At 44.4% G+C, this 27104-nt stretch overlaps 1 protein-coding gene across 11 annotated transcripts in view; it reads right to left on the reverse strand.

The window, feature by feature from the left end:
- Positions 1–3099: 3099 nt before the first annotated feature.
- Positions 3100–27104, reverse strand: part of Zbtb38 (zinc finger and BTB domain containing 38) — a 75101-nt gene continuing 51096 nt past the window's right edge. For 8 of the 11 annotated variants that reach the window (XM_085689588.2, XM_048452559.3, XM_048452549.3 and 5 more), the window contains one exon: positions 3100–9319. In XM_085689588.2, coding sequence (XP_085545714.2) covers positions 5741–9319 — 3579 coding nt within the window. In that variant the 3' untranslated portion in view covers positions 3100–5740. Of the gene's footprint in view, positions 9320–17969; positions 18135–23171; positions 27102–27104 lie in introns of those variants that run through there. The other 3 variants (XM_048452558.3, XR_015001844.2, XR_015001845.2) reach the window with 3 other exon arrangements.

Raw genomic sequence — 27104 nt, forward strand, 5'->3', positions numbered from 1 at the left:
CTCTGTGCCTAATGCAGCTCTGCTTCACATGACTGAAACACGGCTCTTGAACACACACTCGTTACTAGTCTCACCTTCTGAATCTCTGCCCATGTGTCTGATTGTCTGTAGGCAACTCCATCCTTCTTCCAGTTGCTCAGGCTGCAGCAATCATCCTTGATTCATTCTCCTCACCTCCTGCTACCTAAACACCAACACAAACTATAAGATCTATCTTCAAAATATACCTAATGTCTTCCACATTGTGCGCTTTCTAATGGAGAAATATGGCCCCACTGAGGAAGTTTTCTTGCTAATACTTACATTGGGAACAGCCTAATAGACTACATTAAAAAATGTAGAGAGGGGAACCTACGGATCAGGAGATTTAAAACATAAAAAGCATGACAATTATGATAGATTTTTTAAAAGATTTTTTTTTATTTTTTGTTATGTGCATACATAGGCAGGGACAAGAGAAGGTATGTGTACATGAATGGAGGTGCTGCAGAGGCCACGGGCTGGAGTTACAGGTGGTTGTGAACCGCCTGATGTCGGTTCTGGGAATCAAACTTGGGTCCTTTTCAAGAGCAGTATGTGCTGCTAACCATTAGCCATCTCTGTGGGGAGCAGATGAAGTATTGGGTGAATGACTTGTTCACATGAGTACTACCATGTCAAGGACCCTAGTGCCTCAGACCCATGGGAAAGGCAAGACCTTCCCTGGTCAGGCTCTAAGGAGAGGCAAGGTCTTCCCCTGGTCTGGTGCAGAAAGTATCTCCCTGAACTGGCTGAATCAGGTCAGACTGCTCCCCTACAGAGAACCCCAATGGTTAGCTCCCTCACTCCTTGCTAGTGTTGTATTTAATAAACTCATTTGAGTGTCCAGGCTGCTGCTGGAGCATTGCCAGCTCAGCTTCAGTCTTTCTGTATGTCTGTCTGTCTTTTCTTCATTCCCAGTCAGGTTATGTCCAAAGTCATGAAGGTCATAGCGATCTAGCTAGCTTACAATAATAAAAGAAAATGTAGCTTATAAAATTTAATATGAAGTAACATTTGGGGGTGTGATATTTGTGCATGTGCACATATACATGTGGATGTATGCAGGTGCATGTCCTGCATGCCTCTGTGTGTGTGTGTGTGTGCATGTGTGTATATGCGTGAGTATATACTTCCACGCTGAGGACAGAAGTTGATGTCAGGTATCTTCATGGTGCTTTACCTTACTTTCTGAGTCAGGGTCTCTCACTGAACCTGGAGCTCACTGATTTGGCTAGGCTAGTTGGCCAATGAGTCTTGCGGATCGATTTGTCTCTGCTTCCCCAGAACAGGAACAAGGTGCATGTATATAGCTTTTTACAAGTGTGCTCAGAATCCAAACTCAAGTCATCAGGTTTGAATGGCAAGCACTTTATTGACAGCTATCTCTGGAGCTGGTAACTATTAATTAAAAAAATAGATTTATTTCTTATTTTATGTAAGTGAGTATTCTATGTATAGCCACACTATACACATTCGTGGTGCCTGAGAAGACCAGATGTCAAATCCCTTGGAACTGTAATTACAGATGGTTGTAAGCTACCTTGCAGGTGCTGGAACTTGAATCCAGGTCCTCTGAAAGAGCAGCCAGTGCTCTTAACCGCTGAGCCATATCTCCAGCCCACTATTTACTTTTTAGAATAATCATAGTGATATTAGTACATGTGAAATGGCCTACTGTCCAGGCCCTGCTTCAAAATAATACAATAGAGAGGAAGAGTTGGGGAGGGTACAGCTAAACTATATGATTGGTGACGAATTGTTGGCATAGGATTATGGGTTCTTGGGAGCTGTGCATTTGAAAATTTCCACATCAAAGGATCTAAAAATATATGTCTAGAATGTGACATGCATACTCTTATTCATTTTTGTTGTTTTTTTTTTTTCAAGACAGGGTTTCTCTGACGCTTTGGAGCCTGTCCTGGGACTAGGTTTTGTAGACTAGGCTGGTCTTGAACTCAGAGATGTGCCTGCCTCTGAAAAGGCATGTGTCACCACTGCCCGGCTCGCCCTTATGATTTCTAACCTCCGTCTATTTTCCATTCTCAGGCTTGTCCAAGTCCCTGACACCTCCCACCAGCCCATTCTCAATCTCTCACCTGCTCTCCTGCCAACCTTGCCCTCTCTGGTGGTGTGTTCACTACACTGCAGGAAGACTGTGCCTCTTGAAAGCAGCAAACCCTTCCCCTTTCTGTGCAAGCTCTCCAAAGGCCCCTGGGACTTTTGGTACCTCTCTGACCACGTCCCCTCCACTCGGCCCTCCTCAGCTCCACCACAGTCCCATGTGTCAGAAGAGAAAGAAGTTCAATGCTATGCCTTAGCAGGTCCACAAAGACCTGCTGTGTCCTTTGCCTGCCTGTCCAGCAGGCTTACCCAAGCTCAGTCTTTTGGAACAGTTTTCATCCATCTATGGCTCCTTTTGTTCCAGTCATACCAACATGGGCCTGACCCTGAGGTAGGGTCTCCTCAGAACTTCTTTCTGCTCTGGTTTTGAACCCTTGGGAGCTCAGACTCAATTTCTGAATTCTCTGTTGCTTCATCCTCCTCCTTCATAAGACTTAGTATGTTGCCTCACATCTTTATGGTCCAAGCCTAGCTAAAATGCACAATGCTCAGAATTAAGTTTGTTAGGGTACAGATGGATTTTTCTTTGGGCCATCAGCTCACAAATGACATGGAGACTTATTAATTATGAAAGCTTAGCCTTAGCTTATGCCTGTTCCATTAGCTCTTACAACTTAACCTGTTTCTATTAATCTACATTTTATCATGTGAATTTTTTTAACCTTTTTTCATTCTGTATGTCTTCCTCCAGCACCTCAGGTTTTTTGTTGGTTTCTGATAGTAGCTCATTATATAGACCAGTGGCTTCAAACTCAGAGAGATCTGCCTGCCTCTGCCTCCTGAGTGCTGGGATTAAAGGGGTTTAATATCACAGTTTATAAATCTGAAGCATGTAGGTACCAGGAGATGTAAGCAAGGAAACAATATATTGAATGAATATTGTGTGTAACAAAGCCATGACTCACCAAGATGAAATAGCTGCACAAGAATTAACACTAAGACATTTTAAAAAAAGACTTAATGTAGGAATAAGCTATTTTAATCAAGCAAAACAAATTTATATTCATTATTTCTAAAAATAAAATTAAACCTTTCCAATCCTTAACATCTGCATTTAATAATATCTTCTAACCAAAATACAGATGCTAAAACAGCAAATTACAATATATCTTGTACAGAATACAGTATGCTCACTGTTTACACTGTAATTCTACTTGGTCGTTATGGACTTGATGCATAATTAAACACCACTCATAACATTTTCACAATCAAGAAAAAAATGTAACCAGTTGTCTTAAAATGGCTCTGCTATAAATTGTATAGAATATACAGAATTACAAAGTCAAGTATTTTATCAAAATATACACCCCTCCCTGAAACTAACACAAACTATCAACATTTTAAATGAATAATACAATTATAGAAAATATTTGCAAAATTATTTTTATGTATAAATATTCTGCCATATTTACTTTGGTCTAGAATTATCACATACAAGTCCATTTAAAAAATATCCACAGACAAGGGCTGGGAGACATCAGTACATATAATTTTATATTTGTAGTTAAATCAAAACAACTTAAGTACATAACTGATTGCTTTATAATCATAACAGATAAATTAGTGGATCACAGGATTGCTTGTCATCTAATTATTAACTCAAAAGTGATTTTCATAAGCCCTTTGTGACTACCTCTTTAACAAAACACAAGTGAACGGTGTGGGTGTACATATATACAATGGAAAAATAAAGTTGAATTTGCTCGTATTTCCCCGTTTTCTTCTAGTACATAATACTGCATGTAGGTGAACACAGATGAGCAAATGATAAATGCAGATACAATATTGGAGTTGCTTAACAACTACAGTATAAAAAGGTCACCTTGAATCATGTCCTTTTTCCTGGGTGTCTGAATGTTTTCTTACCTACCCCAAACCACACTAAGTCTTCTTCACGGAGACACACTCTTGTTGCAACCGGCTGGAGTCCTCTGAGCTACTTCTCCGTAGTGACAACCTCTCAGCCTCGGTTTCCATCTACCCAATCCAGTAAACAGGAATGGCTGCTGGCCACTCTTGAACTGTTCTGGATTTTGCTCATACTGGTGACTGAAGGGAGGTTAGAAATGAGTTCTCCTTCCCTCCTATTCTGGCAGTTTTAACGGGAAGAACCGTGAGCTCCAGCTTTCCAGGATCCTAGTTCACATGAAAGACCATCCTGAAGGGCAAACAGACTTTTGAGGGCAATGTTGACCATTTGCATCAATATAAAAAACGATTTAGAAAGGTGAGGCTTTAACAAGGGAGCTAGATGTCCGCAAACATGAAGGCAGAGCTTCTAGCTTTGTGGATGCTTCTGAGTCATGATAGTAAGGGGCAGAACCCTGTCCCTCCACATCCTATCTCCCCACCCCGCAGAAACAATGCTGCTGTTTGAGGCAAGGAAAGACATCACTTCCCCTTGTCCTCATGTCACCAGTGGGAGTGGGGGCGTCTGTCCTTTTAGCTAGTATGGACCTGTGGCTGCATTATCTCCAAGGTGTACAATTCAGGAATTGGGCTTTCTGCTGTTCCAAATGCCTGAAACTTCATTACCACGGAGGTATGTCTTGGACTCAACTTTTTGCATACTCCTTCAGTAGAATGGGAGACATCAGAATTAATTGACCCCTTAAGTCTGTGTGGAATAGCCCCCAACATCCATGACCTTGGGATGGCTGGAAGACTGCAGAGAGGTCAGAAGAATTTGACCATTCTTCATTCTCTGAGGTGAGGCCGCTGAAAAGGGTTATACGGCATAGGTGATCTCAGGTAGGTTCTGGGAAGGCTCTCCCCATAGGTAAGGCATGACTTATGTTTTGTGTGACTTGAGTAGTTCTAATAACAGCTCAGCCATACTTTAAGAGAACAGCACAGCATTCCATCAAGAAGCACACACATGCGCATAAGTCAGATTCCAAATGCTCTACTGATTTCAATACCAGTCCTCACTATTTGCAGGTCTATTGCTCATTATAATTCTCTACAAGGGACACAGAGAGTTAAAAGTTATAGTGACTCATATATGTATTTTTACAAGGTTTATGTTGCAGAAAAGTAGTTCTAGATGATGTATGAATGTCCTACTGTAGGCTACCCATTACAGATCTTCAGTTATATTGTTAAGTATTTTGTAAATACCCATTAATTTAAACAAAGATTAATAGTGCAGAAACTGGAAGGGGATAAATACTGTCATACCTCATTTAGCATTTAACACATCCCAGAGATGTGATTTTCATGATTTTGACCCTTACTTTCTCCAGTGACTAATGACAGTCCAGCAGTCCTCATTAGCACTCACGAGAATGTTTGAAATTAGGCTAAAATTCAGCTGCTTTCTTTCACCGTTCAAAATACCACAGCTAAGAACTTTATTAGCCTTCACCAAATACGTGGGTCCTTAGAGAATTCAGCTATCTTGTTTTATGCACTCCGTGAGAAATGAATGATAAAACCCAAAGTAGGTGCTAGGATCCTTTTTTTTTTTTTTTGAAGAGTTTACACAAAAGAGAACTAGCTCCCCCCTCGCCTTTGTGACTAGTAAGTGAACAAAAACTAAACTGAAAAAAAAAAACTAAAAGAAAAAAATCTCACAAACAATTTTTTGAAGACTTTTCTAACTGTTGTCGTCACTACTGTTTTCAGCAAAGGTTTGGACGTCATCCTTTTGGTCGCCGTCTTCCAAATCAGTGCAAAGCTGACTCTCCAAGAGATCTGAGTTTTCATGGCACACGTCACCTATTTTCTCCTGCTTAGTTAAGGTCTTGAATAAATGTTTCTTTTGGTGCATTCTGAGCGCGGCAGCTGTCTTGCATATTTTGGGGCACTGGAAGCAAGCAAAGCCTTTCCCATCGTGCTCGCGAACATGGCGCCGCTCGTGATTCCGCTTTGTGGAAAGATACAAAAATCCCTGGAAGCAGAACTGACAGTGGTAACGCTTTTCCCCGGTGTGGATCCGTTCGTGGATTTTGAGAGTCTCGTTCAACGTGAATGCCTTGTTACAATACTGACAGATGAACTCCTTCACTCCCAGGTGGATGCGCTCGTGTTTCTGCAAGTTCCCTTGCACTGAGAAGCACCGCCCACAGGTCTTGCATTGGTATGGCTTCTCTCCAGTATGGCATCGCATGTGCATTTTGAGTGTGGAGGGGCTCTGGAACTGCTTTGCACAAAGCTCGCAGATGTAAGGCTTCAGCGTGGGGTGTTGGTGGGGCTTGCCTTCGGCTTCCACCCCTGCTGCTTTGTCGGCATCGCAGAGCTCACACTGGAGCTTGGGCATCTCTTTATTTTCTTCTTCTTCAAAAGCCTTATCTGGTGGCTTCACCTCTGCACGATCCAGTTCAGCGGGGTACCTGCGCCTACTGCTTCTGCTCCCACGCTCCTTCTTCCACTTGACCTTTCTCATTTTCCTCAACTGTTTGGATTTCTTCTTGGGCTTGTAGTTGTAGTATGGGCGCCATGGCTTGTCGGTGGAATCCTGGTCACTTACATCATCAAAGGCTTCACTCATCTCTACGCAGTCAGCCTGGCAAAGCCCAAGGGGGCTGTCCCCATGGGTTTCTGGGTCACTCTCCTGAGGCACCGTCTCCTCCTGCATTTGATATTTGGGCTTTCTCCCTCTTTTGTAAAACAGCTTCGACCCAAGGATATGCCTTTTCACGATGGCTTCATTCCCAATTTTCACTGTTATTTGGCAAAGGGGTGCAACGTTGCTGTTTGTGGAGGTGCCAGGCAGAGCAGGCTTTGCAATGTAAGTCTCAATTTTACTGGTTTCTTCCACGACATTTGTGGTTTTGCCCAAAGACCCTCCATGATCATTAACGTGTTTGGCCTCCTCTGTTATTTCTCCCTTGTTACACGGAATAGCTTTCTTTTTCTCCTTAATGCTTTTGGGTCTGCTTGCAAGTTTACTGGCTTTATCTGCCCCCAGTTTGCTCTCCTCTCTCAGGGGCGGACTGACAACTGGTTGCGGAGGGACTTTGTCATTGCTGCTGGTCAGGGCAGCAACTGCATTGCTGTGCTTGATTACGGATGAGAACTGGCTGCTGTGCACGATGACAGAGGGCACCGAGCCACCGTAGCTGATCACAGAGGCCGCGTGGTCACTGCCTTTACTCACCGGTGAACCGTGTGTGGACCCTGCCTGGAGCTTGACACTGACAGTGCTTCCAGCGGAAGAAACGGACCCCTCGGTTGAATCCAAGTTATTGACGGGATCAGTGTTCGGGGCCTCCTTTTTCCATTTTATGCCTTCTGCATTTACTTTGGCAGAAGTGGGTGCACCCTGATGTGAAAGCGTTTCCCCTGGGATGGCAGGGCTGCCGGTCAAGGTGTTCCTGCCACCTTGGAAGTTCAGTGTGGGCATTTCAGAGCTTTGTGAATGTGGAATGACAAATGTATCCGGTGCAGACTCGCTCCTTTGACTGTTTTCTCGAGAACGTTCGTAGGAAGAATTCCGGAAGCTCTTATAAGGTGCCCTCTTGCATCTCATAGGCAGGAGCCTGTAAAGTTTATAGGGATAGACAGTAGGCTTCAAGCCTCCATTGGCAGTTTTTTTATTGATGGAGAGTCTGTGATCTATGGCATGAAAAGACTTCTGATGGTTTTTTAGTATGTAGTAGGTCATAAACGTTTCGAGACAAAATATGCATTGGTACCGTCTCTCTCCAGTGTGCCAGATCTCATGTCGTGTCCTGTACTCGGCCAGTGCAAAGACCTTGTTGCAGTAGTGGCAAGGATACGTTCTTCTCCATGAGTGAACGTTCGCATGCCTTCGGAGGCTGGACAAAGTCACGTAACTACGCTTGCACACAAGGCAACTGTAGAGCATCTGCCCGTTCACAAGTTTCACCATGTGGTCCTCATCTGGCAAGGCACTCCCAGTGCCGGCAAGCTCACCAATCCTATTTTCTGGTACTAAGGATTCTGGACTTGTGAATGAACTTCCATTTTGTCCAATAGTGGGATAGTTTTCTAAAAACGGTTGGCTTCCCCCTGGGATGGGCACGTGGCTAGACCTCATGCAGATCTGCTCGTGCCGGCCCAGTCTGTTGAGGGTGGTGAACTGCTTGTTGCAGTTCTTGCACACCAAAGGCTCCTGGGTCGGCCTGTGGAGCTGCATGTGAGCGTTGAGCAGGGTGCTGCTGTCAAAGGATTTGGAGCAACAGCTGCAATGATAAACAAGGGGCGGGGCCTCTGCTACTGCTGGACCAGGAATATCAGAGGGTCGGCTTTCCTCTTCTCTGGGAAAGTGGGCGTCTCCCTCGTTGCTAGGAGATTTTGAGTATGAAAGAATGGGAGCTGGCTGTGGGCTTCTTTCTTGATTAACCTCTGGGTTGGTTACTGGAAGCAGTGATATATTTTCTGTGGTTGAGTCAGAATCCTGGGTTTGGGTCTTTGGCTTTCGGCATGACTTTGCTTTTGTGGCAAGATCTTCGCCATTTTCTTTTCCTGTTTTACCAGATAAACTGCTGTCATGTTCCCGTACAGGCTGACTCCTGTAAGCCTCAGTGATGGAAGAGACGGCATATGAGTGTTCAGCAAGCGTGCGGACAGGCTCTGCCTCGTGGCAGACATTGGTCCTCTCCTGGCAGAGGCTGGCTGTTCTCATGGAATCAGACACTTTTTTGAAGCTTGCCCTCAAGTCCAGTGGAGAAAACATGTTATTACTATTTTCCGTTTCAATGATGGAAAATGCATTTGTGATCCTTGGCCCATTAGTAATGGCTGGTTCTTCGTGCCTTTTTTCATTTTTTTCTTCTTTAACCACACCCTTTTCAGTAATGCAGACGACGTAGGGACCTGGGGAATTTGAGAAGTTGCGGTCACTAAGGTCTTCCAAGAATGATATTCCCAGCTTTTTTCCCGCAGCTGCAAGATCAGTGACCGTTTCCTGTCTCTTGACCACAACAGTGGAGCTGTAGATATAATTAAGTATTTCTGTAAACACTTCGGCTTTCAGATCATCCAGCTCCAGGACGTGACTGGAAATACAGATCGTATGGCTCCAAAATATATTTTTGAAATAAAGACTTGAGGCAGCCAAGACATTGCTGTGGGCTTTAAACTTGGTGTCTTCCACAATGATGGTGACGTCACATAAAATGCCCCGAATGCGCTGCTCATTTAAGATGGAGAGCACCGTGTCACTGTGAAAGTCGTCCCTGAGGTCCCTGGAGAGGGACATGACTGTCATCTGAAATGAGAGACAAATGGTCAGTGGGCTTCCCGCCGTGACTTGTTCATTTCTAGCAATCCACTACTTTTGGGGGAAACTATTTTTACACACGAAAACTCAGACTGTTATCTCATCTTCTTGTTCTTCCTAAGACTTGGAAGTCAACATTAGAAGCCCAACCTTCTTGCTCCAGACTGTTTCTCATGCCATTGCTAGTAGCTGTAGTTGGAAATCTCCCAGGACTCCTTTCCCTGCTGTCTGCGCAGTCTCGGCTATGTGTGTCCAAATATGGGGAGGGCAAGTTTCCGTATGTCTGAGCAGGAAGGGTCTCCCTGCTCAAGGCTGCTGCTCTGAGACTCTCTGGGGCTGAGTGGCATCATGGTCTTTTAGAGGCACCCTCTATTCACCTGACTTTCACCTTAAGTGAAGGTGTTACTATTTAGCCCCGACTAGCTTGCAACTTAGTATCCAGACAAAGCCGGCCTTGAACTCAAGAGATTCACCTGCCTCTACCTTCTTTGAAATCCTCTTCTCTACAGAGGACCTGGGGATTAAAGTCAGCCTATCACACATGCTAGGTGGGTCACACCCCAATCCCTGCTGACCTGGAACTAGCTCTGTAGGCCAGGCTGGCACTAAATTCACAGAGATAGGTGGGAGTAAGGGTATACAGCACACCTGGCTATATTTGATGGGTGTGTGTGTGTGTGTGTGTGTCTGTGTGTGTTGCTGAGGACTGAATCCCTGGCCTCTACATGATGGTCAAAGACTTTACCATTGAGCCATACTCCCAGGCTCTTTTATATATGTTCAAAGGTAACCTTAATAATCTGATCCAAACATAATTCATAAAGCAGAAGTAATTTGTTAATTTATTTTTAAAAGTTTCCCATAGGTGAGTGGTACCTCTATGTGAGGTATCTGTTACAGAAGTAGCGAGAATGGAAGGAGCTATGCTAATTCAGTCCGCTGAGGAGTTCTTTTCTGAGTGGCAGCCTGTGTGACTGAGGCTGACAACCAGGGACACCTGTCTCCTCGCCACACGTGATTTCTCCTTTATTATAGCCAGAGTAGAGTTTTTAAAATGAAGGCAAACAAAGGTGATGAGACACCAGGACAGTGTGTTTCTCAGTTGGTGCTAATGAGTCTCATCACAGCCTCCCGTGCTAGGACATCAGAAAGGCGTGGCGACTCTTGGACGGTGTGAGAAAAGTTCGCATGCAACCTGCATAACTTATTCCCTTCTGTTAGACTTGGGGTTGTGGAAAATGTCCAAGAAACAATGTTTCAAAGGTTTTAGTTGACTTTGGAAGACTGTGGTAGAGCAGGGCGGCTCACATGTGGTGGGAGAGGGGGAGGGGAAGAGAGGGAGAAGAAAAGACAAAGGAGCCGGGGCTAGAAGACTTCCTCATCCCGCTTTTACTCTATCCAAGCCCCCAGCCTGGTGCTGCCCTCTCCTCTCATCCTTTCTGACACATCCTGGGCCATGCTTTACAAGCCTGTACACTTCTTTATTTTTTATTTTTTTGGTTTTTCGAGACAGGGTTTCTCTGTAGCTTTGGAGACTGTCTTGGAACTAGCTCTTGTAGACCAGGCTGGTCTTGAACTCACAAAGATTCACCTGCCTCTGTCTCTCGAGTGCTGGGATTAAAGGTGTGCGCCACCACTGCCTGGTGCCTGTACACTTCTTAACTCAATCAAGCTGACAATTAAGAGACCACACATTCTTACACCACCGCTGGGTGGTGGCGGCTGAATGATCGCGCCATTTGCTGTATGTTTTACTGTGAATCGGGGATGACCAGAGCCTACTGATACCCTAGTGGCCAAAGCAGCAGCTTCCACAGGCATCCAGAGAGCAACAGATACACGGCACTCAGTGACCTAAGACACAAATGAGATGAACGCCCTGACTTCATGTGGTACCATCTGTTCTGTTCTAGTACCTTCCACTTTAAAAACCACGCAGACAGTAACTCACTGTTCTTGCTCTCTGCCAGTTTGTCACCCTTGCATCTAAATGTGCAACAGCATTCTGCTGTGGTCTACAGGAAATAGCACACATCCTCGAGCTCACCTCCTGTGCCATCAGTACGTGCAGGCTCCAGAAAGTCATACAACTCAGCAATATTTCTCTGCCAGCGGCAATGTCTTGCTAGTCTATAGTGTTTAGCTCATGACAGCTATTCAGTTAGATAGACCAAATGTCCATACAAAAACTCCTCTCATCTTTTGTAAAGGGTTTGTTATAAGCTGGGCCCCACGGTCTGTTTAGCATCCTTTACACAAGCAACGTCTGATAAATTCTTCCATCATTTTTGGTCTCAGCGAAAGGGCACCTTCCTATGAGTCCGTCAGTTTTGACAAAGAAACTGCATACATGCTCATCAGCTTCAGTCCTGCAATGAGGAAGCTTGGGCTTTTGGTCATCTGCTGCAGCCACTCCTAGCTGGGGCCACTGCTGCGACCGTTGTTTCAGTTTCTTTATTTAACACTAGTTCTACTTTGCTTTGCCTTTTCTCAAACTTAATTTTTCATGAGTCTTTTCTGGAATTGAGGGGAATTGTTTCCACCAGTAAAAATGGAGAGCAGAAACATATCCTATAGGATCTACTTTCCCCATAGGTTCATCTTCCTATCCTGTTTAATGTCTCTGGACACACACACGCGCACACACACACACACACACACACACACACACACACACGAGAAATGACGGCTCTTCTTGAAAAGCAGGGAGGATTGGATAGCACTGGAGTAGTCAGTGGCTTGGCGAGGACTGGTGCCACGTAGTCATGCCCCCTGCATGCACATTCTGCCACCTGAGCATTCACGGCCAAGCAGCTTTTCTTAGTAGCTGGGGTCAGAGCACTGGTATTTAAGAACAAGAAGTGTGATAATCACTATCTTGACAATCTATAATCTATAATCACCTGGGAGGTCGACCTCTGGACATGTCTGTGGGAGGTTATCTCAACAGCCCCGAGAGTGGGAGACCTGCCCAGTGTGGGTGGCACCATTGTTTGGTCGGGAGTTCGGACTGTGTGGTGGGGAAATGTGTCTAAGGAGCAGCATGCATTCATTATTCTCCGCTTCCTGATCGTGGATGCAATATGACAGCTGCTTCAAGCTCCCACGCCTTTCCATTTCCTCCATGATGGAGTGACTCCTTGAATTACGAGCTGGAATGAATTCTTTTCCCCTTAAGTTGCCTTTTTAAAATTCAAAACAAACCATTACTCTGTGTGTGATGTACAGGGTGATCCAGGTGCTGTGCTATGCATGTGGAGGCCTGAGGACAGCTTTGTGGACTCTCTACTCTCTTACCGCTACATAGGATGCAAAGACGTCCACTAGGTTCGCAGGGCAAATGCCTTTGTCTGATGAGTCATCTCACCAGCCCATAAGTGGCTTTGTCACAGCAGCATCAACTAAAGACAGGAAGTAGATGATGGTGGGGGAGACAGGACACGACGACACAGGGACGGGACAGGGGACAGACTTAGCACTGAAGGGGAGGCCGTCCTCACCAACATCGGTATTCTCTGACATTAGAGATGTAAGCACTCTACAGCAAACCCTCCACATTTCTCCACAGTGAGTCACTTAAGAGAAATCAGAGGAGCCTCTGCAGACAGAAGGCCCACAATAGATTTTGGAACAAAAAGTGCAAATCACAGAGAAGATGAGGTTTAATTTACATATAATTTCTAAAATGTTTTCTAAAAAAAGTTTCATGCAACAAGTTCACTGTTCTTAGCAGTGCTACTGAGAAAAAATGTAGAACCATGAAAAGGCTAAAACGGGAGGCTGGCTCAGCAGTTATGAGCACTGGCTGCTTTTCCAGAGAACCCATGTTCAATTCCTAGCACCCACATTGGCTGTTCACAATTGTCTGGAATTCCAGTTCTGGGGAATCTGACATCCTCTTCTGGCCTCGGTGGGCACTAGACACATCTGTAGTGTACAGTCAGACATGCAGGCAAAGCATTCATACATGCAAAATAAAAAAATTGAAAGGCTAACAAAACCATTCTAGATATAAAAATTTAGGTGAGTCAATAGTAAAACAATCTATAATTGGATAACTGCCAAAACCTGAGCTATGTTACTAGCTTGCTGAGTCTGTGTTGTTTAAACTGTATTTATTAATGTGTATTTGTTGTTTATGCATGGGAGGAACACACACATCGAGGTTAGAGGACACCTTTGTGCAGTCATGTCTTCTCTTTAGTCTCACGTGGGCTCCAGGGATTGAGCTCAGGTCAGCAGGCTTGCCTGACAAGTGCCTTTATCTGCTGAGTCATCTTATCAACCCTTAAGTTTGTATTTTAACCAGAATAGCATTTAAAAGCATTTTTAAATATATAAACACACACACACACATATAGACACATGTATGTATGCATGACTAAATGATGAATATCTGAACATATAATAACTTCCATTTGTAAGTACAGATATAGAAATAGGGTGAATAATTCAGCACCCAAAATAGGACATTAGAGAGAGAAAGCAGATGTAATTAATAACTATGCTAGAGAGACAGCACATACTGGGACTAGATCCCCAGAAGATGAATGGTCATCCTATATTTACATACATAAGTATGTAAGCAGAATATATAGCTGTACAAAATTTAACATAAAAAATCATGTGCTTCTTAACATAAAACACATCTTGTGTGAGTATACAGCTGCCACAGGGAAATTCTAGTTAATCAGCCTATTTAGACTTTTGAGCTGGTTTTGTCCCCTGCCACACTCCAACTCTACAGAATAAACACATATATCGTACAAACATGGGCACCTAAGTTAGGTATTTCGAATAACTAACATGACTTTGCAAGGCTAGGTATCTTGGTGCACCCTTATAAACCCAGCACTTGGGAAGCTGAGGAAAGAGGACAACATGCAAGACACCATTTAAAAATAAATACAGCTGGCCAATGGAGGGGCACGTCTTTAATCCCAGTACTCAGGAGGCAGAGACAGGCGGATCTCTGTGTATGAGGCAAGCATGGTCTACAGAGCTAGTTGCAGAACAGACAGGGCTGTTACACAGAGAAACTCTGTCTCCAAAAAAAGTAGCTATAACAAATAAGTAAATATGAGTAATAAAGTTATTCTGCTATATTTGCTTTTAAAATCAACTACCTTGATTTCTGAGACAAGGTCTCTCACTTTGGGGCTTAGGGCTCACTATTTTAGGTTAAGCAAGTCCCAGGGATATTATCTGACTCTGCATCCTCAGTGCTGGGATTACAAGCATGCCCGACTTCCTTATATGGGTAATGGATGCCAAACTTGGGTCTTCATGTTTGTGGAGTACACTCTACTGACTGAGCTACAGCCACAGCTCCAGAATTATCTACCTCATTAAAAAGAAAATAAATCTCGGCTCATGGTAAACATTCAAACAGTCAGGAGCAGCAGTCCCTCCTCCATCCCAGCTTCCCACCCCCACATCCAGAGGTCCAGACAGCACATCTACCTTTTCATGGACCACTTTTCTCATAGCATTGGAAGACCTTCTTTCTGTGTGCATCATGCTTCTCCAGTCTGAAGCTCTCCTACTTGGCAGTCTTTGGACAGCAATACCGCACGGAGGGCAGCCTCCTCCTCTATGATTTCTGGTTGTGTGTTCAGGCCCACACTGGCACTTCTGGGAACACATTTGTTCACCTGTATCTTTCTTGATGAGTCCCCAAAGGGCAGGGACAGCTTTGCCCATCTTTGTACTCTGTATAGCAATGCATGCTGACTATGCTGACGATGAGCAAAGAGCAATTTAAGCAAATGTCTTAATTTACATATTGTGCAAACAGAACTTCCTGAGTTAGAGCCTTAAAAATCAGACCTAAGTGAGCCCAGTTCTGCTTAAACCAGAGCCAAGTAAGAGGAAAATAAAAATGAGTTCTTGCCAATTTTATTCCTGTGTCCTTTAGCCTGGCATTTCTTAAAGCATGTTTCAAAGGACTCTGGGTTTCCTAAAGCATTTTCTAAATTTGTGTGGTCAAAACTACTTTTTTGACACAGAGGTATTATTTATGTTTTCTTTTTTTATGTTGAAAAGTATAGAATGGTTCAGTAGCAATGACAGGTAGGTTCTGGCACCTCAGCAGACACTATGCCACAGATAATCAACGGAAGGAATAAAACTTAATCATTTTATTAACTTTTAACCTCGAGACATGTGCGTGTGTGTGTGTTTAAGGATTCTGTGTGCTAAAGTGGTATATGTAAAACTCTTAGGAGTGCATATTGAAACAGAACTGCTACCAAGAAAAGCAACTGGATAGTTCTTTGAGTTGTGGGCTTAACCAGCTTAATCTTTTGTCATGGATTACCATTTTGAGAGACAGACTGCAGCTATTTAGAGTTTTGAAAACACACTAAGATTCCTTGCCATTTCATGGGCATAGGTATTTTGCTACCAGCAATAAAATTTTATTTTTATACGAAATTTAAATTTTGGAAGCGACATTTCCAAATACAGAATGGTTTTTCTGATGAGGCTGATAGTGATGTGAATGAATATGTTTTTTGGGATATTGTTTAGCAAATCTGGAGGTTGGCCTGACTCAGATGACCAGTATTTTCTAGTGATCAATGCATGTGTTAAAATGTACAAAAGAGACTAGTAGGCTTATAAGTAATAAAGTACGCAAGGTTCAAAGTTCTTGTTTCAACTAACTTTTAAGAGATCGTCATGTCAAATTTTTATTTAATATCAAAGACTATCCAGTTAACTAGAAAGGCTATTTTAAAAAAAAACCTCTTTTCCAACCACTTGTGCAAGGTTGAACTTCTTTATATACCTCAACTAATATAATATGCTGTATTATAATTGGATGTAGGAACAGATGTGAAAATCAAGTTGTCTTTCTACTAAGCCAAAATTGAAGATATTTGACAAAATATAATACTTCTTACTGATTTATTTCATGTTATCATCATTTTAAATGAAATGTTACTTGATTGTTTAATTAGGTTGAACAAAGTCATTTTGCATGAGCATTTAAATACTTATTTGAATTTTTGAATATAGCAAATAGTGACAGACCTCAGATGAACAAAGCCTCTTTGAATCTTCACTGGTAAGTCCAGGGACTGAAGACATGGCTCAGTGGTTAAGAGCACTTGCTCTTCCACAGGACACGCGTCATAGCAGCTCACAATCATCTATAATTCCAGGTTGTGGGAATCTAACACCCTCTTCTGGCCTCTGTGAGCACCAGGCATGCAAGAGGTACACAGACATACATGCAGGAAAAACATTCATGCATAGATAAAAAACAATAAGTATATTCTAAGACAAAAATTTTGAAATTATTGTGCTAATCCATAAGGCAACATTCATAATACTTTGAAATAATTTCTGCCTCTAGGAAATTTATTTTATTTTACTCAATGAAAAAAAAACTACATGTATGCCTAAAAAAATTACACACAAAGTGACTGAAAATAAGACACAAAGTAGAATTCCCTAGGAGACAGGTGGGGAGACTGAGGGATGAGGGATGAAGCCATGCCCACAACCGCACAGAAGCACACTGTTGCCCATCTTGAAATGAGTGTTCTCTTTGGATTTGAGTATGGCTAAGCAGCTAGGTGGACCACAGGCCAGGTGGGCCATGGACTGGTTGGACCACAGGGCTGCTCCTGACCAGTCTCAGTGAAAGCTGTTCTTTGATTGGCTCGGTTGTCATCTTATTCTGTTTGTACAATTTACTACTGCTTGTATCTTGTTTTCTAAGTCTCAAGACCTATTTTGGTAATGACAAACTTCCTGTTCAAATGATTCTGTCCACTCATTTTATTTAAAAATCAGGTCCTACATCATCCCATCATCCACAATGCTGTTTTTAGGCCTTTGTTCCCAGACTGAATTTGAAAACAAGAAAACAGGATGTAACCATTACTTCCCATTATCTCCGGTTTAATTAAAGCTTCTTTCTCTTTACCCAGTTAAGACAATTCTATCAAAATATCAAAACACCTAGAATTAGAATTCCCATGTAAACTATGAATTTACCATGTACCTCTTTATAGGACTTGCCATCAAAATCTGGTGTTTAGTGTGCGTGCATGTGTGCATGTACACGTGCCTATCTGTGCATATGAAGAGACCAGAGACTGTCAGGTGTCTCCTCCACTGCTTTCCACTCCACTTTTCTAGAGACAAGGTCTCTCACTGAACATGAAGGTTACCAATCGGACCAGACAGTGAATTCTAGATATTCTCCTGTCTATTCCCCCAGCACCGTAGTTACAAGCACATGCCACATTAAGTATCAGGGATCCAAACTCAGGTCCTCAAGCTTGCAAAATAAACATCCTACCCTGTCAGTCATCTCCCCAACTCCCAAAGTCTGTTGTGTTTTATCGGCAAATCTCTAAGACATGACAGAGGAAAATGAGGCGGCCCTGGCCAGGGGAAGGCTGCTCTCCAGAGACAGTCTGGACTCCGGTTTCTAAATCCTCCGATCAAGAAGGCCAAGCCTTCCTGCCAGCACTCAGGCGACTCAGTTCCTAACATAAATAAAATAATAGCGTTGAACCGACAAACAACTTTCTCCCCTCTCTACAGCAGGTCGTGTTCTATAAAAAGAAACACAGAAATCAACCCTAACTAAAAAAAGAATGCTCTGTATGAGGATACTGACCTGGAATCCTGCAAAAGTCAAACTCACATTCCATATCCAGCTAGCGCAGGCCGGCCTATGGAAGCAGAATCCACTGTGTGGGGTTGCAAGGCCCTATGGAAATTTTCTGACAAAGGACGGTTTGCTGCAGGGAGCTGGCTCCGCCATCCCACACACATCCTCACAGTGCATTTGCTCATAGTCATGGTGAGGTCTACGTCAGACCACACGTGATGGGGTGTTAGAAACACAAGCACCAGATCTTGAAAACAGATTACAAAACAGAAGCCCTTTACAGAGCAGAACTGTGTCTAGGAAGAGGAACGTCCTTTTTGATTTTTATCTTCAAAATGGGTTCCAGCAGGGGCGTGGACAAGCTGTGTATGCTAGGCTGCAGTGCACTGAAAGCTATCAGATTCAAGGTAACACGGTGTGACGAGGGAAGGTCATTTTCTTACCTGAAACTCAGAGTGACTCTGTGAGCTACTGAACGCACTCCACATAGGGGAGGCTGACTGGGACAACCTCACCCATTATGGTGAATAGGTAAACAACGGGCCTCCAGACCTGTAGTTGCATGCACAGACTGTGAGAACGGGTATTGTCAGATTCATGAATGATGCAATGGGTCCAGCTAAACGTTTTAGGTTGCCTGTTTGCAAAGATGAAAAGGGAACACGTTTGTGGGTTCTTTTTCTCTTGTTGAAATGGAGCAGTGTTTAGGATGGCCTGCCTACCATGGGTTCATCTCAGGATCAAGCTTGCCCAGACACCTGCTGGCTTGAGAAACCTGGCAAACAGGCTCAGAGGCTGTCTCCCAAGCCTTCAGAGTTCTATGTCCTTGTTTCAGCAAATTCCACCAGCACTCAATAGTCATAAGTGGTGAAGGCATTTTCCAATCTGAATCTTGTTCCTTAGGACTGGTTCCCATTCTCTGAAATGTCGCACTGCAAGAATGAGCTGTCTATTAAGGCTGCTGGCTTTTAAAGGGCAAACACTGTTTTCCTGTGAACGTAGAAGGGCTGGCGGAATGAATAGAGGATGGCCCTTCTTTCTCGCTTGACTGCTACCCCTGGGTAGAAGGAAGAACTTTTGTGCATTCTGGCTTCTGAACAAGAACGTACATTTAACTAATGGCAAAGACAGGTTACCCTACAGTGGACAGAGCACACCAGCTGCTGCTTTGGTGCTAGTCAATCTATGTCGTTCCCCGATCTTCCCCAGGTCTTCTGCACTTGGTTCTGGGGACTCAACACAAGTCAGTGAAATCATAGTTCATGGCACATGCGCGCGCGCACACACACACCATCAAGTGCATCACTTAGCACACAGTAGGCAGGTTCAGTGAATGTGTTCCAGATAACCCAGGAAGTACATCACTTAGCACAGAGTAGGGGTTCCACACAACCCACTAAGTGGGGGTTCAGTGAATGTCAGCAAATAGCTAGAGAACTAAACTGGCTGTGACCTACCTGGTTCCCTGTGGAGAGAACCGCTCAACCACCCAACCTTTGTATAGAGCACAAATACAAAGAGATCTGGCCAATCCATGCCAAAAGCATTCAGAGGCCTTTCCCCATCTTGGGGATAAAATCCAGGATTCTCTGTAGCCTGCAGGCACTGTATTACCCATAGGGTGCACCACTCTCCCCGATTCACTTGTTCATTCCTGTCCGCACATAGGCTCTCCTTGCATCTCCTATCTGCCAAGTTTCTTTGGGCCCTGGAACCTTTAAAGTACCCTTGTTCAGGTACTGCCTAGGAATGGCTTCTTCTCATGCTTCAGGCCTAGCTCCGACGTCATGGGCATCTCTTCTGTATGCTCCCATTTCTATTTTCCCTCTGCCACGACCTGGACATGACATGTCTCCCACGGGTTTATCATGTCTGACAGTTGTTCCCCAGGGGGTAGTGCTGCCTGGGAGGCTGGAACATTTTTAGGATGTGGGTCGCTAGTGTCAAGCCCCCACTTTGTTTCTTGAATCAATGCACTGTAAAAGCAAGCAGCCACGTGCTCCTGGCTGTCCTGAGCTGGCTTAAGTCTTCATACCTTCCTTGTACAGCCTTCCTCCTTCAGGTTGCTTCTTTTAGACATTTTGTCCCAGTAACAAAGCAACACCCTCCTATCACCTTATTGCCTTTGTACTGCTCAGCTCGACCTACAGTTATCACACACACACACAGGTCCCTAGTTATCTGCAGAGCATGGCACAGATAGTGCCACCCTTGCCATACACAAACACACTTTCTCCTATGCATACATTTTATGATAAAGTTTAATTTACAAACTAGGCACATATAGACATTAATAATGGTTAAAATAACAAATAAACTATAATAAAAGTTTTTTGTTGTTTTTTTAGAGTCAGGATTTCTCTGTAGCTTTGGAGACTGTCCTGGAACTCGCTCTGTAGACCAGGCTGGCCTCGAACTCACAGAGATCCACCTGCTTCTGCATCCTGAATGCTGGGATTAAAGACATGCGCCACCACCACCCAGCTATGAAAGTTCTTAATACTTCTAAGTTACTTCTGGAATTTTCCATTAAATATGATCAGACTGTACCCAACCTTGGAAAACTGAAACAGTGGAAAGTCAACATTTAGATAAGGGGAAACTACTGTTTAGTCTTCATGCTTCTTCCCAGGAAGTAAGCTCTGGGAGGGACAAGCCTTTCTACTGTTGCTGCTCATGACACATGGAAGCCATTCAGGTTTTGTTGGGTAAGTAAAGATAAAAATATATGAGACAAAGAGGGCTGAGTTTGATAAAAAAAAAAAAATCCAACCTATGAGGCCTCGTGTGGTAGCTCATGCCTGTAATTTCAACACTAGAGAGGCTGAAAGAAGACTGGGAGTTTGAGGCCAGGCTGCTTGAGGCCATCCCGGGCTACACAGAAGACTTTGTCTTTATATTCCAATTAATTTATTACATACCAATCTCAGTTCCACCTCCCTCCTCTTCCTGCTACCCCCTCCCCCCAACCCCACCTCTCATCATCTCCTCAGAGACGTTAAGGCCTCCCCTGGGAAGTCAACTAAGACTGTCCATCCGCTCACTGAGGCAGGACCAAGGTCTCCGGCTCCCCCTGTGCCTAGGCTGAGCAAGGTATCTCTTCATAGAGAATGGGTTCTATAAAATCAGTTCATGCCTTACAGTTAGATCCTGGTCCCACTGCCAGTGGCCCCATATACTGCCCAGGCCACACCACTGAGGAGACCTTGTCTTAAGACAATCAGAAAGGAAAATGCAAACTGCCTATCCCCTGCACGCTCATCTCCGTCTACCCCCACTGCTTCCTGACTTGTGCAGCACAGGTGCATTTCAACACCGCACACCACTGACATTTACCACGCATCTGCTTGCTAGGATCTGAGCCCTGGAGTGCACAAGCTTTTACTTCTTCTCTGATGTGCTTTGTGCGTCTACAATATGGCCTGACACAGAGAAGGCCCTTGGTGAATATTTATTAAAAATCTAAGTCATTTGTACCAGAAACAGATATCTGTTTGTGAGTTAATGCTACATACAACAATTTTCATCTTCTAAATTCTCCAAATATACTCTGTTTCCTAAGATTTGACCATGCTCCAGTGACTATATGAACAACACAAATTGGACTTGTTCTTTTTTTTTTATTATTCTTTTCTTTGCAGGGGGGCCATAAGGATGTGGAGAGGTAGACCTGGGAGGACTGGGAAGTAAGGGTAATTGAGGTACATTATATGAAATTCCCAAATAATTTTTTTTAAAAAAAAGACTTATTTTTATTTCTATGTATATGTGTCTGTACCTTCATGAGTTTGTGTGCATGACATGCATGCAGTACTGGTGGAGTCCAGCAGAGGGTGTTGGCTCTTCTGGATCTCAAGTTACAGGCATTTGATGTGTGTGCTGGGAACCAAATCTGGCAAAAGTTTTGCAGGAGTAGTAAGTTTTCTTAAGCTCTTAACCACTGAGCTATCTCTCCAGCCCCCAAATCCACTCTGATAACACTGTTTTACTCAATGCATTTCAGGCTGTGAAGCACTTTGCATATTAACTCACTTAATGCCTTCCACAGATCCTACGATTCTGCCAGATGAAATTAAAGGATTACTATACACTGATAGGATTAAATGAATGAACAGAGGCAGGGCTTGAGATATAGAAGCGGAAATCATTATCATGCCTGTAGGAGAGACGGGGAAATTGAGCCCATAGCAGTTACTCGTGTATACCAGGGCATGAGGTTTCTGACGGGGAACGGTGCTCAGTCTGCAAAATGGTTCTTGTTCTATACATAAAAGAGTGCTGAGTTCAAACTGCAAATTTATCACACAAGACCACTGCTGAAGTTTGCAGAGATAGGCCCTTAAGGCTCTAAGCAGAGGAGCTGCCATGGTGCATCGACAGCCATGGGTCAGAAGATCTCCAGAAGCCACTGAAGAATATGCTGGAGAGGCCCCCAAGCAGAGCAGTGGAGGATGGGCAATAAAGAATTACCCTAGCAGCAGTTTTCCAGACAATCTGGGCATTGCTAGACAGCGGGCCTTGATTATAGTCTGGGCCTAGGAACTCTTCCAGCAGATCAAGTATATACAGCAGCTGTACCATAGGCATTTCCAGGTGTGGCCTGCCATGTCCTTGGTGTTTGCCCCACACCCTGGAAAATGTCTGCATAGCTAGGATTTGCTGATCTAAAGGAAGGCATCAGGAAGGGGAGCTTCCTGACCTAAGGACAAGAGTGTAGAGGAACCCTCTCGGTACAGCCTAGTGATGCAGAGGGATGAGGAGGTTCTAATCAGGGTGCAGCGTGAGATCAACTGTGGGAAGCCTCAGAAGAATGCTGAAGAGAGAGATCCTGCAGGGGAAGGCTGACTTCTGGTGTGACCCTCCTGCATGAGAAAGGGAAGAGCCTCCTGGCCAGTGAGGCGCTAGAATCTTGTACCTGGATGCTAGTGTCTCTACAAAGGCTCATTAAGTCCCTTACAATTCAACCTCTTTTGCTGCCACTCTCACCCATCCTTTTCACACGTTCCTTCTGGGGGCTGGACGACCTTTCAGTCCACCCTGGTCTCCATCCACACCCCCTTCCTCCTCCCACAAGCCACTCCTCTGCTGCACACTCTCGGCAGGCAGCTGTGCCCCACCTTTTTAGTATTTATGATTAGTTCAAAGTTACTTGGTAAATGTATGCCTTACTACAAAGTAAAGATCCCAGGAGGGCTGAGACTGTTTACCGGTTTCCCAGACTGTTCGGCTCTGCAGTTGCCGCTAATGCTGCCTTTATCACAGCACTAGCACTAAGCAGCTCTGCCTGGTTCTATTCGCAGCTTCCCGGGTTCAGCCCTGGGGCAGCATGGGCAGTTCTACTGTCTCCTGTGCTACTGGGGGTGGGGAACACCCCAGTGCAAGAAAATCAAGAAGGCTGTTGTGGCTTGGAAAAAGGACAAAGCCACCCCCCACGGATGATCATTTCTGGGGATCTGCCAAGCAGGTTATGAGAGCCGAGCTGCACATGACAAGCCAGGGCTATGCACAACCCATAAGGATACCTTACCACACAAGTTAAAGACACACAAGTTTGCAATGATGAAAACGTGTGTTTAGGTTTTTAGTTTCTGTGACGAAAACCTAAGAAAATGACTAAGAGAGGGGAAGATTTATTTTGGCTCAGAGATTCATTCCTGTCCATGTTTGGTGAAGCAGACATCACTGGAGGAAGAGCAAGGCAGAGAAAGGCTGCTCACCGCGTGGCAGTCAGGGAGCAGACTGCGCGAGAGAGGGGCTGGGAGTGAGACAGAGCAGGCTAACCCACTTTCCCAGCTTGTCAATCTCCTTGTCCCACCTCCTTCTAGCTGTGCTATCAGATTATGAATCTACCTGTGGATTCAGCCACTGTTCCCGAGCCCTCAGAATCTAATTGTTTCCCCAAAGCCTGTCAGCTGGCAACGACAGCTATGACATGTAAGCCCCTGGGGTCATTGCCATCCCAAGCTGACGCGATCACTGCTTTCCCTCAAAGGAAAAGGAAGGAAAGGAGCTCAGTTCTTTTTTTTAAATATTTATTTATTTATTATTTATACAATATTCTGTCTGTGTGCATGCCTACAGGCCAGAAGAGGGCACCAGACTTCATTACAGATGGTTGTGAGCCACCATGTGGTTGCCAGGAATTGAACTCAGGACCTTTGGAAGAGCAGGCAATGCTCTTAACCACTGAGCCATTTCTCCAGCCCAGGAGCTCAATTCTTTATGGTGACATTTCGTTTAAAGCCCAGAGACTGGGCCATTGTCTCAGATACCTACAATAAATTGGTAATAAATTTAAAAATTAACGTCCAGGCTAGGTGTGGTGGGGCACACCTTTAACCCCAGCTCTCAGGAGGCAGAGGCAGGTGAATCTTTGTGAGTTCCAGGACAGCCAGAGCCATACAGGAAGTTCAAAAGTGTTAAGAATTTAACACTAAAAGTATAAAGTTGGCAGCACGCATGTGTCGTTGACATTAGAGGTGCGCAGGGCTAACTTCCCACGTGGCATTCACCCTCTGGCACTCACACAGCTTCCCGCTCCCTGGAACCACTTTTAAATTCCTTCTGACCACGGTCCCTGCCTTCTCTACTGAGAAGCGCTCATCTGCAGCTGGGGCTGGGCCTGTGACCTACTTCTGGGTTATGGAACTGTGCATACCAGTGCCCCGTATGTGACTTACCCTAAAGGCACACGTGAGCTGTCTTGCGCTGTGAGGCAACCAACAGGAAGATGGAAAACACATGGCAATACGTGCTTACCATGGCGGTGCTCAGCACAAGAGTGCGATTAGATGCGGTGGGACCTCAGGAAGAATCAGCATTATCACTAAAGCTATGTCGGGGCTTCAGGAGATAGGTCCTAGGATGCCATGCTTCTTGTGTCCTACTGTGCGCTTCGGACACATCCTTTGGGACAGTGCCATCAAGTCATAAGTAGATGACTTTAGGAAATAAATGACTATGTTTCCTGCATGTTTATCCTGGAGCCCCGCTCAGCATCTTTTCTAAGTATCACTGTAGAAGGGCATTCACATTCTTCCCAAACGCATCATAACCTCCACTGAAAACCTGTCTGCTGGCGGGAAGACAATCAGGTAAATATGACATCTGTACACTGTGTCCAACACCTACCAAACATAGTCGTGTCCAGCACCATTGTACACATTGCGTACATTTTCCCAGTAAGCCTCATTGCAGTGATTTGTGTGCACATGGGTGTGTATGTGGAGATCAGAGGGCAACTTCTGGGAGCTGGCCCTCTCCCCCCACTTTGTTGTGACAGAGCCTCCCTCAGGGTTTTCTGCTGCTGCTAAGGCCAGCTGCTCCTTTAGCTTCTGGCCATTCTCCTGCCCCCACCCTCATCTCACGAGGATTATAAATGTGTGTCACTGTATCCAGCTTTTAACAGGGGCTCAGGGTCCTAAACTCAGGCCTGAGATTTGTATAGGAGGTACTTTTAACTGCTGTGCCATCTTGCTGGTACCAATGGCAATCTTATTTTACAAAGGATAAAACTGAGAGTCAGAGAGGCTGTGGAGCTTGGCTAAGATCATTTAGCTTGTGAGTGGCCGAGCTGAGGATTCAAATCACAGACTGACTCAAATCTGTGATTTTTATTTCAAATTCAGGACCATGAAGACATAGCAGAACTTAGACGTGGGAGCTAGACAGTTGACTCAGCAGTTAGGAGCACTTGTTTCGTCTGCAGAGGACCCAGGTTTCATTCCCAGCACCCACATGGCTATGCACAACCATAACTCAAGTTCTGGGTGATCCACCATCCTCTCTGACCAGTGTGGGCACCAGGCACACATGTGGTGCACACGAATGTATGCAGGCAAAACATGCATACACGTAAAATAAATGAACCTCAAAAAGGAAAGAACTTACATTCTTGACTCTTGGTTGCAAAGAGTGGTATGTACTGGGGACTGAAGACCCAGAGTTTGTAGGATATCAGCCTTCTCCCCACTGCTTGTTTGGCAAATGTGGCCTGGACTTAGACAGGGCTGCCGTGTCCTTAGGGTACAGTTTGTACACAGTGGTAGGCCGTGGATAAACCACACACTACCAAGTCTACTGCTTGGTCAAGTATGTACCTCATACGGGCCTGTGCCCACCAGAAAGGGCCCATTTCATTTCTCTTTTGTGTTCAAAGGTACCATATGTTCCACAGGTGGCCCTGGCAAGAATATTTAAGGAAAATTAATACTTTCCATAACATATAGATTAATTTCCTCAAACTATATAAACCTAAAAGTACCATATGGCAGTTAAATACTCTACTTTGGTTTCAAGGCCTACCATCTACTGCATCTAACACAGGGCTTATCACAAGATGGGGCAATGGAGAAGGAATCGTCGGGACGGAAGTCACTAATCGAGGAGAACAGAGAAACCTCAATGCCTAGAAGGAGTCCACTCTCAAGGCAGGCTTCTTCCTAAGGAGAATTTAGGATGAGCAGGCTGGCACTATGGGAGTCCAACCATGGTGTCAGGTGGTTCTGGTTTTGTCAGGATTCAAGTGAGCTTCTTAGATCTTTGTATTCTAGTTTCTTAAGCGGCCATATAGCACTAATTTCTGAATACCAGTTCTATTGGTGTTTCTTCTAGGCAGATGCAAAAAGAAATTAACAGTTTAATGCTCCTCCCCTTTTTTTCTTTCAAGACAGGATTTCTCTGTGTATCCCTGGCTGTCCTGGAACTCACTATGTAGATCAGTCTGATTTTGAACTCACAGAGATCCACCAGCCTCTGCCTCCCAGTGTGTGCACCACCACCTGGCAAAAAAACTCAAAAAACAAAACAAAACAAAACAACAACAACAACAACAACCCCCAAAGAAGCCTTTTAAGGTAACTACTTCTATGATCAGCATATCCATGACATGTATTTTGCCTCTTAAGTCAGAGGCTCATGCAAATTTGGCTATGAATTCAGGAACAAACACTCACAAGACCAAATGTTACCTGTTGGGGGTTTCTATACATGTTTTAGTGGGAGCACTCTTTCCTCCTCCCCCACGCTGTGTCTCATTACCTTGATTACCGACTTTCAAACTCCACAGACCGCTCCTGCTCCTTTGTCTTCACAGGAGGAATTTCTACAGCGCAGTCTTGGGACCCAGGAACCTAAAATCTT

Source organism: Myodes glareolus, chromosome 4 (genome assembly GCF_982192425.1).
Source record: "Myodes glareolus chromosome 4, mMyoGla1.1, whole genome shotgun sequence".
Classification (NCBI taxonomy): Eukaryota; Metazoa; Chordata; class Mammalia; order Rodentia; family Cricetidae; genus Myodes; species Myodes glareolus.